At 39.6% G+C, this 18,542-nt stretch overlaps 2 protein-coding genes across 2 annotated transcripts; both read right to left on the bottom strand.

The window, feature by feature from the left end:
• Positions 1-221: 221 nt before the first annotated feature.
• On the bottom strand, positions 222-6,307 carry LLPH (LLP homolog, long-term synaptic facilitation factor). Its single transcript, XM_027663940.1, has 3 exons — positions 6,247-6,307; positions 5,982-6,165; positions 222-3,139 (listed from the first exon to the last, which is right to left on the bottom strand). Exons 2-3 carry the CDS (start codon positions 6,160-6,162, stop codon positions 2,976-2,978), a joined length of 345 nt encoding a protein of 114 aa, XP_027519741.1. The 5' UTR covers positions 6,163-6,165; positions 6,247-6,307; the 3' UTR covers positions 222-2,975.
• A 587-nt stretch (positions 6,308-6,894) lies between these two features.
• TMBIM4 (transmembrane BAX inhibitor motif containing 4) lies at positions 6,895-14,981 on the bottom strand. Its single transcript, XM_027666008.1, has 7 exons — positions 14,800-14,981; positions 12,856-12,964; positions 11,485-11,590; positions 10,012-10,045; positions 8,910-9,027; positions 8,428-8,473; positions 6,895-7,762 (listed from the first exon to the last, which is right to left on the bottom strand). Exons 1-7 carry the CDS (start codon positions 14,891-14,893, stop codon positions 7,556-7,558), a joined length of 714 nt encoding a protein of 237 aa, XP_027521809.1. The 5' UTR covers positions 14,894-14,981; the 3' UTR covers positions 6,895-7,555.
• Positions 14,982-18,542: the final 3,561 nt, after the last annotated feature.

Here is an 18,542-nt window from a genome sequence, read left to right as displayed (position 1 = left end):
ACAATTCTGACAGTGCCATTTAAGTTATACAGTTAGATTTCCATCAGTTTCTTTAATCTACTGCAACCTTTTCTCACTCAATCACAACCTAAAGAAATTTTTTTTTACAAAGACCAATGAAATATGGTATTATTAGAATGCTAATTAAAATTAGATCACTTACTACTTTGAAAATCCCTCTAAGGACTTTTAAAATATGTATTTCAGCCAAAATCAAGTATGTTTAAAGTAATTTTCTATTGTAAAGAAACATGAATTATTTTTTCCATCAGTTCAAACAGAAATGTGGTTTAGATTCAGCAGTATGAATCAAATATTCAATGGCAACTAAAGGTTTCATATTTTCATTTAAAAAACAGAGTTGCTCAAAGCAGATCTAAAGCAAATTACAAATACAAACTTGCAGTACCCATATGTGTTCAAATCCCCAGAATGTAGAACTTCCCTGCTGTAACCATGAGGTTACATTCATGTTGCATATTTAGCCAAGTTCCTGCTCTCTGTCTACAAGCAAGCTTTTAACCTGGATTACAGATCCCACCCAACCAGGCTTTCAAAAATCTTTGGTAGCGCATAGAGAGCTCTGCCCCACCCAAGCGAGCTGTGGCATTGTACCCAATACACTGGTAATTGACTAAGAGCTACCTTCCAGTAAAGACTGGGGTTTATTCCTTCCTTATCCTCCATTTCACCTCAAAATCAAACAGGATGTCTTAAAATATCTGTAGTTTAAGTGAACATTTGACTTTATCCTGGACACCATTGAAGGAAATACCTCACACAGCCAGTACTATTTCAGGAAGGAAGGAACTGCTAAATAAAAGATCAGTGCAGCATCTGCCATCTCTCACTTGAGATTCAAATTTTTATCTGGTCACAAAAGCAACAGATTAATAAATCTGTAAAACAAAGATCAGGGTTAGGTCATAGAAGCACAAAAAACAGACTATTTAGTTGTGAAAATCATATTCTCTTACAGAGGAAGGAGCAGAGGCAGAACACACACAGAGTGAGGAGAGGGTATGGCAAGTGCAGCGATGGCAGGCTTGATGAATGAGGCAGAGTATGGCTGTGCACCTAAAGACTGAAAATAAACTGACTCTGAAGCTAGACCTTTAAACAGGAGTATTTTGCCAGTTTGATTATCTCCAGGAAAATCAGCCTGCTTTCCCACTGGCAGTTGCTTGAAAGTTATCTGATTTACAAACAAGCATGTTAAAAATAGCACTGTGCTTACTGTACAGAAAAAAACTAAACAATTTTTTTTTCACATTTAAACCCAAGAAGCTCCCCTCCACAATTCCCCACAACACATATTAAGCAAAATAAAGCCTACATCACTAAAATAGTAAGGAAATAAAACCTGACTGTTCATTCCATTCCATTCCTGGTTAAACGCATCCATGCACACTTTCCTCTGCATGAATCAATTTTAAAGTAGTCCTAATCTTAATGTTAACATTTAGATAAGTTTGATACCAAAATCTAGACCCATTTATCTAATAAAATAAAAAAAATTGAGAGCAGCAGCTGTTTTTTAGTAGGGCTATTACCAACTTAATGGAAATATTTTTAAAGTACAAGGATATTAATGGCATGTAATTTGGTAATATGTGATCTGTACATCTTACCAAGTCTTATTAACTGTCAATGTATGTGAAAACAGAAGATGTACTGGTATTTCCTCCAACACCTGTGTAGCTCTTTACCTGAGCAACAGAGTACCTTTCCCGTAACAGTAAGAATAACAATAAACACACTGTATTTTTCCAGAAAATCTAAATTTTCTCTCACACTGAGTTCTTCTTATTTGATTTTAGCACACTACAACCTAGTGTAATTACTTTGAAAAAAACAGATCTCCTTTCTTATGCCCAAGTTATCACAACAGACACATATCACAATTTGTGGGCAATTACGCAATGTGGATCCCATCTTGGAGAAAGCTGGACAAAGGTTATGCCCTGTATTGATGACTGGTACTTGAAAAGGCAACATACTGCAGGACCAGTACAGTAATTATTTCCATCCTTGAAATGAGAGATATTTTAAAAACACAAGCTTTCAGGGCAACAAACTCTTCCATCTGTCATCGCATGTTATTGCCAAGTAATATACACCTAACTGTAGCTAATCACATAAATGGCATTTGATATGCAATCATGCAGGATTTTAACCTATGCACACATCATAAAGAATGACAGATGAGCACCATTTTACGAGGCATAAAAGGCTCCTGAAAGTACATATGAAAATGAAAATTCTTGTTTACTTTACTAAAACTTGGAAAAGCTGTTAAAACTTTTTTACTTCCATTCTGTGCATGTGTTCTCTAATTTTAATAATAAAAGAATCAGTCTTACTTTCAATTATTTAGGTCCTATAATATTTCTGTTGCAGACAGCAGTGAAATATTTTTTTGTTCTCTTTGTGAATTTAAGTCAGATTGACACTCTTTTTACTTGCAGAAGTTTCATGAAGGCTTGGTGTTGATTTCAGAACATAAAATTTTTGAGATTACATGTGCAAAGTCCATTTTCGCTATGCTAAAAGCAAAACGAATCAGTGCAACAGAAGTAATTTTACAGAAGGATTTAAAGGACACAGAAAGTTTACAGAATGCTTTGGTTATATTTACTAAAAAAGAAGTTACACTGACAAAGACCACAGTACACAAAACATATGGTTTAATTATTTTTAGGGTTTCCTTTAGTGTTTTCGGTGTTCACAATATAAAAGAAGACCCTCCCCCCCTCAAGAAAACAGATAACCAGAGACAATTAGTCTACTCAAAGGCACTCAGCTTGCTTTTTAAGTTAAGGAGACACCAAATTGATACTTGTTTCATCATCTGCTGGCCTAATAGTCTTTTCAAATTCTATTCAACACAATAAATTATACTCAGTGACCAAGCACAAAAAATATGGGAAATTTATTTTGTTGAGTAAAATATCCATGATCTTACAAAACTGATTCTACCAGACAAGGCCTTTGGCCAATTTTGATTTTTTTTTCTCTTTAACGCGCTGTGCCTTAAGCTTCTTTCTTTGTCTGGAATTCATCCATATCGGGTACTGTCCATGCTGATCTAGAAGAGTTTTCTTGTTCCGTTTATTATCCAGGTCCATTTTGCTGTCATCTGAAAATGAAAGGTAAAATAGTGAGTAAAATACCTGAATCAGCTTCATAGATGTTCTTTCGTTATTAGATTCCCCAAAATTTCCCCTAGACACAACAGCATCTATACATAGAAAGCTAAGGGTTTATATACAGAAAGCGCTTTCCCAACCAATGCAACCGCAGCCCAGGAACTTCAGCAGTTGATAGTAAATGTGCAGAATTTTCCCTAAAGGCCCTTGTCTGGGCAAAGCATCTTATTCTTTAGTCTGCCATCTGTTCCAATACTGTGTGGTCTCCACCACAGAGACACACAACCATACAGGAAGTCATGGGCTTACTGAAACATATGCACAATCACACACTTTTTATGATGTAATGTTTAAGATCTGTTCTAAAAAATTAAATTAATCTGAGTGGAAGATGAAGACAGGTAAAGAGAATAATAAAGAAAAAAGTTGAAATACGACAGTACAAACAATGAGCCAGGGATGCTACACTTGCCTCAAGGAGCAAGTATGACATCAAGTCTAACACATTTACAGGCAGAAGGAGAGGCTTAATCTCTAGGATCAGGAAGACTGCCCATGACCTGCTCACTCTCAAAAACAGCATCCCTAGCCAGCTAACACCCCATGAACATCATGCCTTGGTGAAACAATAAGGCTGCAAGAGGAACACCTTGCTAAGTACTGATTGGAACTGTGCTCTCTAATTTCATTTCAACCTTGTTTCCAAACTATCCGTATGCAACTCAAAGCTTTATCATGTGATATTATTAGGAGATAAAGCTCATGAGGAAAACGCTAATGTGCTGCTCCTACGGTTGAAGCATTGCTGACAGTCTACAGGAATGCACCACAGACATGCTTGGGGAGCCCTAAGTTGGGATACAAATACTTGTAGTCAGCAGAGAATCACCCCAGGGTCCTCCTGCCTAGTTGCAGAACCAAAGGCTGATCCAGCATGGGACAGGCAGCAAAAACGTTCCAGCTCTAGAAACCTCACAGGGTATCAGAGAAACACGAGGCCTTCTTAACAAATGACAGAGGAGATACAGCCTCCAATAACACAACAACAAAAACCCAGCAGCACATACATAAGCTTCTTCTCAAATTCCTGTCCTATCACATGACAGGTTAATCTGTTACACAGATTAAAAGCACATTCACATCAAATGTCTGCTGCAACATAAACTAAATGAATACTCTTGGACAAAAAATACCAGTTGTTCACACAGCATAATGTTTTCATTGTATTTTGCAACCTCAAGGATGCTGTAGGAATCAGTAACAGGAAGAAACCCACTGAGCAGAAGCTGTCCAGGGACATAAAGAAAATCTATCAAAGGGGTTAAAGACAGAGAGAAGGACCAAGAAAAAAAAACTATAAAGATCGGTTATTGAAGCGACTCAATAGATACGACTATCTTGAAAAATATGTACATCCCCACAAAGTTTTAAAAACACCTACAAAACCACTACTGACCAAAGGCTAACCAGACCTTCCATTATTTTTTTTTCCTAACAATATAAACTGGAAAAAAAAATTAAAAAAGAAATTAACAGGATGCTGTGAAAAATACCTTAGAGTAACACAGTAAAATGTCCCTAACATATACTTGTAACACTTGGTGATGCAAACTCCCTTGTGTCCACACTTACTGCTGAAAAGTCCTTTCAAAGAAGACACCGTTATTTTCACAAAACTTGTAGTTGTTTGTGAAAGACATATATTCTTGGGTATTTCTGAGGCTGTTATCTCTCTGCAAAAGCCAAGTGACAACTGCCACTTGTAGAGAAGTTGCCAGCAGAGCTGGAAGAAGGTGCAGGAATGACAGACAGCCATGCATTTGCTTCAGAAAGCAGGTTTAAGGCAATGATTTTCCTCCAGATTCAGCATCAGAAGACTGACAACATTTAAAAAACAACTTTTATCTGGTTTATAGAACAAATCAGAACCATGGATAAAAATTCATATTATAATTTAAGCTATCCTTAACTGGGAAGATGTTCTTATATAGCATTCTCTTTCCGTTTTCAACATCATAACGTCTTAAGTGCCATAAACTAGAGAAGTAAAAAGGACTACGATTTAGTTTAGACTTCAGTTTTTGGAAGAGAAAGCGTCTTTCTGACTCCAGTCCAGTATGCAGCTATTTAAAATCCTTGTTTCCACTTCCTGGGTAAAACTGCCCTTTTTCTTTACTGATTACTTTCTATTTAAGGCAGAAGGAGGAAGATGGCGTTAGCTGTAGACACCTAATACCACCCATTCCTGCACCACGTGCAATGCATCATTAACTTGTAAACCGAAACTAGCTCCATACTTCCCCTACCTTGAGACAGTACATTTCAATAGCGAAACACCGCTATATTCTTGATAAAAATTTCTACGAAATTACTTTAGATTTAGTTTATATGTTTAGTATCCTTCTTAAATTAGGGCACAAATTATATCCTACCTCTTGTTTAGCAGCAAATATAATGCTGTGATTGGAACAACTGCTAAGCGATGAATTTTCACTCACCTGATGTTTTCAGAAATGTCTCTCTATAAGGTACTACACAGTACATGTCCATAAAATACATTACATATTTTACATACTAAAAATCAGATGTTAATAACCTTGTTCCACAAGTGACCGCATGCAATATGGACGCCAACGTTGCGAAATGACCAGATTCAGTGCTTTAACAGTATCTTTTAGTTTTAAAAGATAAAAGTTTTCCAACTCACTATTCTCAGCCTGTAATACGCATACGCCTGATCCCCACAGCGTAAGTCACAGGAACAGTAACAACACTGCAGGACGTTCCTGCACCTGGGTGACTTCAGGAAAAACCACCCAGAGCCCAACTCACCTTTCTGTTCCAGCACTTTCTCGGGGGGCAGCACGGTCGCCACCTCCTTGACCTCCTCCATGACGACATCCGCGTTGGTTCCCAAGATCTTCTTCAGCCTCTCCAGCTCCTTGGGCGCGTTCTTCTTCCTCTTCTCCGCCCGCATCTTCCTCCTCCATTTGCTCCTGAGGCTCTTGGCCATGTCCTGCGCGGAGGGGAGCGGGCGCGGTGAGCGCGCGGGGCCGCACGCACACGCCGTCACCGCCCCCTCCCCCCCCCCACTCACCTGGCCGCGCGCGAGGCCGCCGCCAACACCGTCACCAGGCCGCGCCGCCCGCGCGCATGCGCAGGATGACGTGTCAGTCCCGGCCGGGGCCGGGGGGCCCTACCGTAACTCTCCGAGCGAGCGCGCAGTACCCCCCCATCGCGCCCCGCGCCGGCTGCGCTGCGGGATCTTCTCCAACCACTGGGGCGTGTCGAGGGCGTGGGGATGGATGAACAAATAAACACGTGCTTCATCACAGGGAAAAAAAGCGAGCTTTTATTCTTCGCTACTGCCACGCATTTGTAAATCAGGCAGAAGAGAGAAAGCATCACAGTTGCTCAAACCAATCCGCAGTTGCACTTCAATAGCATCAGTCCCGTTCCAGCAAGGAAAACACACCTTGTCACAGCTTGTGGCAGGACACGGATGATTTCCCAATTACTGCGTTGCCTCGTCACTAAGTCTCATTGACAGGCCAGGAGAGCAGTAACAACACTGCATAGGAAGTAAGAAAGCCTTTCAAAATTGTTTTTACCCTGCCTGCCCTTCCAGGATCTCCACAGTTTGGGAAGTAGCTACAGTCACGGCACCTCTCCCTGGCCAGCAAGGGTCTGCAAAGTTCATTCTTGGCTCCCTGAAGTCCTCCAGTCTTGGCAGCAAGAACAGACAAAAGGCTTTCCAATTTTTATTGACACAATTAACCTTAACATACAGAAGTTGATAAAATCCCAGAATCTATCTCCAAATGATTTTTCAGGACACTGAAAGATAGGCCATAAATAATACTAAAATGAAGAACATTCCCTTAACTGGTCTTAACACCCTCACGGCTCCATAGTGACAGCCCTTAACAAGAACAGAGTATCTGTCAGGGACAGATAACAAAAACTAAACAAAACAAATAACCAAACCAAAAACTAGAAAAATATTTAGCTTAGTAAAATTTAGCTTAGCACAATGGTAAGCTCAGCCTACCCTTATGTGATACACACACTTATGATCAATCCCAAAGGAAACATTTCCAGCAGCTACAGAACAGCTGTTTCTTACTCTGGAGCAATAAGAAGTTGGCAAACTTTTTCATCATTGATTATGCCAAGTGCAAATTAAGAGATTAAAAAAGTGACTGTAATGATGACAGCATGTTAACTGCATAAAATACATGGTCTAGAGAAGAACTGTAGCTACATAAAAAGACTTTTTTTCCCCCCAAAGGAGGGATTAGTATTCATGGAATGAAAAAATAATATAGATTCAGTCTCTAGAAGACAGAACTAGTGAGTTTGCAGATCATCCAAATTGCGCTACAGTTAAACCACACCACTTTTGGCTATTTTTTATTAAATGTTTCCAGTAAATGCAGCAGGTGTAAGAACAGATTGATGATGTCCAAGTAGAGATTGATTGCAGCCAATATGTACTCTTCAGGGGACAATTTGTGCATCAGCAAATGAGTGTCATAAATAATAAATCCACAGAACAGAAGAGCTCCAGCAGCAGCAAACACCAACTCTATTGTCTCACTATAGAAAAACAGCTGGAGGCAGACAAAATATGAAAAAAAAATTGTAAATTTCATTTTCTTTTTAATATTAAAACTATGCATAATGATATGCCACACTTATAACACGGTCTTCCTACTGTTATGTACACACAAACATGGCATTATGATGGCATTTCAATCTCCTTATTCCATGTATTCCCCAGTCACTGTCTCTTTAACTGAGTAAAAGTGCCTCCACATCTAAGAGGGCGGAAACTCTGGTCTGCAGGGTATTAACAACAATTAGAAAAACAAAATACAGCTAAAACCCAAATGATCTCCTTCCCATTCTCTCAATCAAGTAGTGGATCTCGACTGACAAATTTTGTCAATCAACACAAATGCTCCTTTAATAATGGCAAGAACAGCACCCAACAAAAATCCAAATTGGAAATGACTGGTTAAAAGATCACCAGTGCGATCTAGAATAGCCATGAATCTGGTTAGGAATTTTCTTTAAGTTACATTGAGCTGTCCAAAACCTTTTTGTTCTACCAGAAGTTAGTAAAAGCTCAGGCTCTGAGCAACCTGGTCTAGTGGAAGGTGTCCCTGCCCATGGCAAATGGGGTTGGAACAATATGATCTTTAAGGTCCCTTCCAACCCAAATCATTCTGTGATTCTATGAATATCTTGTAACCATGAACACAAGGTATCTTACCCTCAAGAAACCTGAGAGGATTAAAATCCACAAACAAGCAAAGAGTCTGAAAAAAAAATTATAAATTGTGAGCAACAATATACTTTCTTTTAAATTTAAAATATCCTCCCTTCTTACAAAACCTCTTCTTAGATGCTAACTCTTCATTGGTGTCAGCAGCAAGTTTTATAAAGTTGTCAAAAGTTACTTTCTAACTTTAATTTTTTTAAAAATATTTGAAACAGCTGCCTTCTGTCTCAGTGAAAACTCCAGGTAAACTAGTTTTCTAGTGGTTTTAAGAATCATAATCACAGAAAAAAAATTACCAGAAAAGCAGAACTGTGTAAAATTAATAATTTAAGATAAATAAAACCCTCACTATTCCCTTGAAGCAGGTTCTTTTGACTTGTATTCCTTATTATAGCTGCAAAGCTTGCTTTAAGAAAGAAAAAACAACCTTAACAGAAAAGAATTTTCTAAAAATCATCAATATGACAACATACCCTGCTCCAAACTTGCTGAAGTCTCTCTTTGACTGCAAAGTATATGCAGTCAACCCAAGAAATACAGCAGTAGTAAGAATAAAGGCTTGCAAGACGATGGAGACATCGTAGAAACTAACTATAAACAGAAAAAGTAATCTGTCAGTTAAAGAACACTACACCATGTATTTGCTACATTATCTTTTGAGGAAACAGAAGTTTAAACTTTCACAGACAGGAAAAAAAATCTTAACTGTGAACAAAAAAAAGTAAACTATAGTTGAACTTGTTTTTGCACTACGAATTCATGATCATAGGATTCAGGGGCCTTGCACTGAGTTTGACAGTTACTTGATAGCTGTAGCTTCTTATATGGAAATAACAGGTTTTCCCTACTTACAATTAAAAAACCACTGCCAAACCAAAACAAAAATATTTTAAGCATAGGTAAGTGAGATCTTAAGGGAAAAGATATCTGAATTTTTCATGATATTGAAGCAAGGGGAAAAAAACAAAATTCTCTCCAAAGGCTCAAAGTTTTGATTAGGGGATAGGAGGGGGAAGGTTACAGAAATGAATGGAACCTTTTTCTTCCTTCCTTCCTCCTTAATCTTTCTTTTCCCCAAATGACTTTTTTTTTGCAGGTCATAAGCCACGATGAAGAGGTTTCAGCATATGCTGGAAACTATAATGCAAAGTGATGCCACGATTTGTCCACACACCCCCCCATTTCACAACCCTAACCATGAAGTACAGAACTCTCCAAACTCAAATTCCCTTCGAGGAAACTGAGAGGAAAGATAGGGATATTTCAACTTTAAGATCAGCTCTGCTAACAGCTGCCTTATAGGAAAGAACATTGATAGCTATACTGAAAGAATTCATGGCACAATTCATTTCTCACTTCAGGCTTGTACAGTTTCAGTTCTTGATCAGAATCTGGTTTTCTCCCTTGGAGTCCCTGTTTTTTTGCTAAACTCATATCACTGTCATTAAAATTTTCAAACAGGATTCATGATCATTTTAGTCACATCTAAAAAACTCTAATGGCAATTCAAACAACAGACTGTATTCCTTTTCCAAATTCTTTATGGAATCAGACAATAGGATGGCTACCATTTACCTGTAATGGCAACTGTCAGTGCTTCCAGCAGCGTCTACAAAAAGCAAAATCAAAAAATTACATGGATTAAAAAAAAAAGACCACAAAACACTTACTTGGAGACTTCACATGCAGTGAGTCCCATTCTGCTACATAATCCCAGCACATTACATTAGGTCTCCTGTTAAATATTTGTATATGGAAATATATCTAGTTTTCAACAAGAAAATGGCAATCACACTGTCGTACTGTGTGGAACTTGTGTTTCATAAAAAGTAACTTGTGTTACTTGTTTACATACAAACTGAAAATGAGTGAGAGACCGCCCCTATAGAAAAATGCCATTTACATTTTCTACTCAAAGCACACAGCATTCTTATTGCATTTCTTACAAACTATTCAAGAAGCTATGCAATTAATACACTCTTAATATCTTGTTAGACAGCTGTCTAACAGTAACATAAAGTCTCTGCATCAGCTTCCTTTTCCCACTAATCCTTGTTTTGAAACAGCTAATTTTAAACCACATTTTGAATGTCTGTGATGAAGGCTAGTATGGACCCTGAGTTTTTCTAAATGATAATTTCAAATTGAGTTTCAACATAATAGAACATGAGAAAACTCTCTATGTCATGAACCAAGGGCTCAGAAATAACAGAATATTTAACCCATATTTTGTTTAAACCAATTTATCACACAGACATTTGAATTCTTCCATTCCTATATAATGTAATACTTAAACTGTTATTTTACAAACTCCCACACCACATTTTGGCCAGACTGTTACATCACTCCTTGTTACAGCTTCACTTGTTAAAAGTTTTTAAACATTTTATTCACCCTCAAGAGTTCAAAAGTCAGGAAGCATATAACTGTGTCACCATTTAAGCAATCTATTACTTATACAGCAAAGCTGTCTTTCCGTTTTACACAAATACAATTTAGGCAATTTCTAAAGCATCAAATTCTAATTGAGCTACTGTGACTCTTCAGAAGATTGATTTCTACATTATCCAAAATACCCAAGAGCAATCATTAGCCCATATCTAAAAGCTCACATCAGGCAGGATATTGAAATTTAAGGACAGCTCCGACTCACCTGCCTGTGCTGGAAACATGCTCAGAATTTAGCATCAAAAAGACAACAATTGAAGAAACAAAAACATAGGGCTGCTTTGGGCCTCTGCTGGAGGCCATCCATTAAGCAAATAAGGTAACAAGAATGCCTCCTCCTTTCCTACTGAGCAGTTTCATAGACAAATGCCTGACATCAACAGAACAACAAGAGCAGATACACAGATTTCTACACACATCGAGAAACCTGACCTAGAGCCTATCCAGGAACAAGCTGTGGACAAAATCAGATCTTCATAAGCACATAGGATATCTTTCAAGGAATACAAGAAAAACAAATTATATACCACTAGTTTCAAGGAGTTAATCACAAAGCAAAATATTCTAGGGACTATTAAAATTGAATTTATAAATACTTACAAATCCAAACAGCAGGTATAAATTAAGAGGGTGCTGGTGTCTGTAGAGGGTTAGTGCCACAATTATAGCCAAAGATCCAAACCCAGATATCAAAAGCAAGGCAGGCCTGTAAAGTTCCATCCAAAAAAATAGTAGTCAAAATTAAACTCAAATATTTGGAAGACTAAAAACCAGTTTATATAAACCCAAGGTTTTTAAGTGATCACCTAGACACAGATATCCAAAATACATGTAATGCAAGTCTATAATAAAGCTGTTCTAAAACATATCATTACAGATAATCAGTTAAAAATAGTCACAAAAATGACATCTTTTTCATACTGAAGCTAAGGACTACCCAGGAATCCATTACCTGTAAATGAATCTATATAAAGAAGAAAATCCATCTGTATGAAACTAAAAGTATTAAAGTATATGTCATATTTTGCCTATTATGAGCTCCACATTCAGGGAAGTGTTTTTCATAAGCATCTGACTGCAACAAACACAGGCACTAACTGCACCAAGGAAAATCAGTACTGACTGGAAAGCATCATTCAGGCAGCCCTCCAAGAAAAAAATAGACCAACATCAAAGAAAAAAATCACAACAGTTCTAAGTGAGAAGGTCAATTTTAAATTATCAGATTTAAGTAGAAAACTGTAGTTTTACAACATCTGTTGCATGTACTATAGCTTATACAGAAACTGAAATTTTCATATAGTGTTTGAGCCTCCTTTTTTATTTGGGCTTTGAAGTGAAAGTAAAAGCCAAGTCTGAAAAAGCACTTGGAGGAAAACAGAAACTGGACTCCTTTCCCAGCTGTTCCTTTCCCTGGCCTGTTCACCACAGTTTGGATATTTGTTTTTTTATCATGAAAATTTGAGATGTAAAAGAAGCAAGCCCTCGGGAATTTTAGCAGACTTGTTTTCAGGGAAACAAACAACCAACACCACCCCTGAAAAAAACCAAAAGATGGGGGGAGGGAGGAAGAGGAACAAGACGTGATTCTGCTTTTTGGGACAGGTACCTATAAGCAACAGCATTCCAAAGAGATTCTGAAAGTACTTAGACCATAAAACAAGAAATGTCAGTAACTGGGATGTTCTGCAACTCATGCATAAGTTTGCATAGCCTAAATAGTAAAATAAGCACTATTAATAAAGCATTGATTAAAATAAACTTTCATTATAATAAAATTTCCATAATAAACCAAAGACAAAAAATGTCAGAGAAGAAAGATTATTTCCTAATCAAGTTACAACATTTCTATTACAGAATCAAAACATGGGGTATAAAAATTATTAGGAAGACTGAAGTGTTCCAGAGCAACAAACTACATAAACTATACTTACCACATGCTAAACATCTCCACTTCATTTTAGTATTTACCTTTCATGAACAAATGCCTGCACTCCCGCAGAATACAGAAAAATTGCAGATGTGACTGTGGTCAATAGAACTTGAATGGAAAGAATGCTGTAGACTTTCCGTAGAAAAGCTAGAATAAGGAAAATAAAAGTGAAATCACTTTTGAGTTACACTTAGAAAGTTCAACAGTAAATCAGATACAAGTTTTCATTTTCATAAGGAACCATTAGAAAGTCATAGTGAAAAAGCACAGAACAGTGTAGTAAAAAGCCATTTTTCCTTAAAAAAATTGACACAATTTTTACATTACATTTATTACATTTTTATTATCACAACATTAATTAACCAATAACAAGATAATAAAAAGAAATATAAAAAAATTTGCAAGGAATTTACTTTGGATATATTTAAAAACCTATGTACACCTATGTCTCACTATACTAACAGCATACCTTCTCCATCATGTTACTGGTATATAATGGACCTAAATGCTGGAAGATTAACTTGGAAGTTCTGTGGAAGGCAGAAACTGCCAAAAGTTTAAAAAGGAAAACTTTTTATAGTAATATCTATTTGATTGCCCTTCCACCATGTTAAATATTGCTTATCATCATTTGTGACTTGAACTGTACTGAATGGGTATCTACAGACACAGATTGCAGGAAAAAATAAAAAAATCCCAGAACTAAGCTAACAGGCTTCTTAATTCTAGAATTATGGAAAGCGGAGAGTAGTTCAGGACATACAGATACATCATACAGAGATTCTCGTTGGGATTGCGAGGAGATCAAACCCATTGGGCAAAATGCTGTGAAAGGAAGAATAAGTTTACAGGGAGAAACGACTCAGTCATTGATAGCACAGCCTAAACAAGTTTAAGAGTGCACACTATGAGGAGCTGAATTACCTGCTTGCAGCAGGAAGTTAAATACACCTGTAAACCGTGACGGACTGGGGCCTACTTGATTGTGATAAACTGAACGAACCGAGAAGTAGCCTCCTAGCTAGCACAGCTTTCTCCACACATTACTAGATGCATCAGCAATTTTGCTAACGGCATTATCTCTTTCATATCTCCTATTGCCCCCTTCATTTTTCAAACAAGGAAAAATTGTATTTTTATAGGAAAAGGCTTCCTGATTATCAGAAATATCTGATAAAAAATTTCACAACATGCAGCTGTTTTTATTCCAAAATGCATTCACTAACACTGTAAGTATTTCAGTAAAGAGTAATGATTAGACACATTCTACGAGATTATTCAATGCATTTGAGACCTGCACATGAAGAGTAAAGCAGTATTTCATGGGCATTAATATGACCTCAAGGAACGCCAAGTGCTTCAGCAGAAGAGACAATATTTTATCACCTCACAGAAGAAATCCAAGTCCTTCAGTCTCATGGTTAAACTTCCATAACTACAGACACTGATTCTAGCACTGATACTGATTCTGTATGAGTCACAGAATCAATAAGGTTGGAAAAGACCTCTGAGATCATCGCGTCCAACCTATGACGGAACGCCACCGTGTCCAACAGACCATGGCACCAAGTGCCACGTCCAGTCTTTCCCTAAACACCTCCAGGGACGTGCAGCTTTCCAGGGTCTATGCACCTCACGTATTATGTCTGGCCTTCAAAATCCGTCACTCTGGGCAAAGTCAAGTCTGAATCTACAGCGGGTTAATCCCTTCTCATGAGAAGACCTACCACCTTCACGCTTAGATGACAAAACCTTTCGCCGGCTGCAGTCTCTCACCCTTGATGTTTAACCTGGACTAAGTAATGCCCTGGCTCAGCACTCACAACCTCTACTCAGGTTAAAACACCGCGCAGAACCTCCCTTCAGCCTAAGGCCAGAGGCGATGGGGTAACCCAGAGGCACTTGCTGGGAGGGCGGAACGCCCCGACTGCCCAGCCGGGGGGGCAGCGGGGGCTGTGGCGGGGGTCATGCGCAGCCCGTACCCATGCGGATGTGGAGGCTGGCCGCGGCCACGCTGTTGCCGTAGTTGAAGTCATCCTCGATGGAGCCCCGCGGATACCGCTGCTCCGCCGCCATCGCCGCCCGCGCCGCTTCCGGGAGGCGCGGCCGCACGCCGCACCGCCGAGCAGGGCGCCCCGCCGAGCGCCGAGCGCGTCGATCGGGGCTGCCCGCCTTCGTCTCGGACCCCGCGTCCTACAGCTGTTTTAGGTCTGGAAAGGAAGTTCCAGGAACTGAAACAAACCCGCCCTTTGGCTGGTTTTCACCTTTGATTCGCATCTCTCTGCCATGCGGAAAGAGTGCTCTAGCGAGCTGGGGTTGCCCACAGCTACAAACAAGTACCCGCGTTCAGCAGTGCCTGATAAAAAGGTGCTTCGGACGGTGATGCTCCCTGTCAGTGTGTACCCCACTAGAGAGGAGAGTCACTTCCATAAAACTTTCATGCGAAGCAGGCTTTTATCTCGGCTGCCTCCGAGTTCTGTGTCCCATGTGGAATTGCCACCCAAGAGCTGGGAAAGGTGGTAGCTCACGCTGGGGAATCCACAAAAGCTAGGGTTTTGGGATGTGGGGTGGGAAGCGCAGTATGTTATGTTTTCAACTTGTGAATACATCTGTTCTAGAACAAGCAGCAATCACAAGTATTGAGGCCATGTTGCTGAGAACACAGCTGCGATGGGCAGGGCACGTCTCAAGGATGAAGGACCACCGCCTCCCTAAGATCCTGCTTTATGGTGAACTTGCCACCGGCATCCACAAGAGAGGAGCCCCGAAGAGGAGATACAAGGACTCCCTGAAACAACATCTCAGCCTTGGCCACGTTGATCAACATAACTGGTCCACTCTGGCCTCCAACCGGGAGGTCTGGAGACACACCATCTATAACGCTGCTGATGCTTTTGAGAAAGCACGTAGGATCACCCTTGAGGAGAAAAGACAACGCAGAAAGAATCGTGCCTTGCAGAATTTACCACCTAAGGAGTCTTTCTGCTGTGCCTTTTGCAACCGGACGTGCCTGTCTCTTATTGGCCTTTTTAGCCACCAATGCACTTGCAACAAACGTGGGTAGAGCCCTTCCCAAATCTTTGTTCGCGAAGCCTTTAGATAATCATCATGATGATGATTATCTAAAGTGTGCCAAGACACTGAAGCAATATCAGAAATGTATTTATGAGATTAGACAGGAAGTGCTTTTAGAAATTGGAAAATAGAGGCCTCAACTGTACTCAGCTTCTCAAGGGAGAAGGAAATAAATTATATGAATGTATGATGAAATAATTTTGAGCAGTTTTTCTACTGAGTTGACTTAAGATACTACATCTCATTTGCAGAGACAAAAAATATGAACATGACTTTATATTCTGGGAAGTATTTATGGTTTTCCTAACATAATTCCACATTTTTAGTTGCTGCAGAGGAGGATCTTTCAACTTTAATCCTGAATTTAGAGACTGATGCATTCTTTGCATTGCTGAATAGTAACTGTTTTGAAATAATTTTGCTGTCTGCTTTGTTTTGCATGCCTCTGCAGAAGAACCACACTGATGTTCTCCCAGAAGAAGCATTCAGAGTTCTGGCCAAGCATTTGGTATTGCCTTCTCCTAATACATGCAGCGCAGTTTTCTTTAAAATACCTCTTAGAGATGGCCTCGCTTCTGTGTGAGAAACCAAGAATTTCAGAGCATTGCTGCAGAGTTGACTCCTGCAAATAGTTTAAGACTAGAGATGATTGAAGGAGAAACATAATAGTAGTCTTTGAATACTTTATAAAAGGCTATTGAAGTTCTCCAGCTGTGGAGAAAGTATGGCTTAAATTGCAGTAGGGAAGAAACTTGGGAACTTTTAAGAGTTATCAGGGTAAAGCTGTGGAATAGTTAGCTGGGGTTTAGGCACAGGCTGGGAGATAGGAGATGGCAGGAAACAGGCACACAACGATCTCCTGTGTAGAAGATGTTAGTCTGATATAAGCCACCAAGAATCCGTAATGAGCTTATTCAGAAAGGCAGGAGACAAAGCAGCAAAATAACTCAGCAACACCACTGAGAAGCACAGTTTGCCAAAGTTGCTGCAGATGGGAATGGAAAATTATTTACATCTGCGATACTGACAAAGCCTGTGGTTTTCATACCCAAAGAGAGCATCATTCTTGTCTTGAGATCTTTTTTGTTACTTGCAGACGCATACAGAATGCACTGTGCTGTGAGCAGTTCTTCGGAGTGACTGTACTGAATGAAGGTTTAATAACACTGAGCCTGACTGAGTGCTTTCGATGTCTGCAATTTTCCATTCCTCACTTGGGAAGGTATAGTTTGTGAATTGCTAAATATGCCTTATAAAAAGCAAAGTATGTTTTACATTGCCTTTCTTTTCTGTATGTGATGTTTTCATAAACATACCTCCATCACACTATTTTTATTTGAAACCGCCGCAGTCCCGCAGTGACTGGCTTAGGACTGGCTAGACACTTCCCCTCTGAGTGCACGTGTTCAGGGGTGAAAGAGCTTTCTGTTTTCCCAGGTTCTGGTTTGGGCTCCAGTATGGGGAGCTCGCTCTCACTAGAGACCTGGTTAAGGACCATGAACTCCTCTGTGCCTTTTGTCTGCATTACACATAATCAGTGGCTTGGATGGAAAACCTCCATGCTCAGAGGTACTTGGGAAAGGTACTTGGAGCATTGCCAGGATTCTGCTTATTTCCAGAGGTTTGTTTTTAAATCATTGTGTCAGAGCCCCTTTGTTTGCTGCAGCTTTGAGCAGTGTTCCCAGAGTGACCCCTCTCAGCATTGCTTTGATATACACCTGTGTATCTTCACATCATCATGGCTGTGTTGAGGCAGGACTAAGTGGTCTCCTCTTCCCAGACTGCAAAGTCCGTGACCTCTGCATGGCTCCATAGAGATGCACAAGGCACAACTGCTGTAGTGTTGCTGGAATGCGAGGGGTGCAGGAGCACACTGTCACACATGGGGCCCCATGGCTGCCTGCCAGCCTTTTCACAAAGAGGTAACATCCAGGCAATTTGCATTCAGGACAGCACAGCACACGTGGTTCAGATGCAAAGCAACATGGGAAAACAGAGGAGAGAAGTTTGATTATATGGGTGCATCCACATGGCCATTAACGGTTAATTTATCCCCAGGTGAACTTTGTTCTTTCAATTTCAAAATAGCTGGCTAGTTAAGTTAGAGGGATCATTTTATTGTGTGACCCTGAGGAATTTTAATTTGAAGAAATGTGAGTTATAGCAGCTTTCCAGTATCTAAGGGGGGCCTACAAGAGAGCCAGAGAGAGACTTTTTACAGGGGCATGTAGTGATAGGACAAGGGGGGATGGCTTTGAACTGAGAGTAGGTTTAGATTAGATATTGGAGAGGAATTCTTTACTGTGAGGATGTGAGGCACTGGAACAAGTTGCTCAGAGAAGCTGTGGCTACCCTGTCCCTGGAAGTGTGCGTGCCAGGTTGGATGAGGCTCTGAGCAACCTGGTCTAGTGGAAAGCATTGATGCCCAGGGCAGGGGAGTTGGAACTAGATGATCTTTAAGGTCATTCCAACCCAAACCATTCCATGATTCCAGGAGTTACTGTGAAATTATCCTCACACTCAAAATATGAAGTTTTCCATGGGAAGTGGAGACAATCTCGTAATTGTAAAGTTATTCCAAATTATCTTTCAAAGTGTACAGTACGAAGCTGGAAAACCATCACGAGGGCAGGAAAATAACAAAGAAACT

This window comes from Corapipo altera, unplaced genomic scaffold, assembly GCF_003945725.1.
Source record: "Corapipo altera isolate COAL_440 unplaced genomic scaffold, ASM394572v1 1, whole genome shotgun sequence".
NCBI classification, from domain to species: Eukaryota; Metazoa; Chordata; class Aves; order Passeriformes; family Pipridae; genus Corapipo; species Corapipo altera.
Note: the sequence above shows the minus strand (reverse complement) of the source record. Positions and strands in the feature narration are given on the sequence as shown.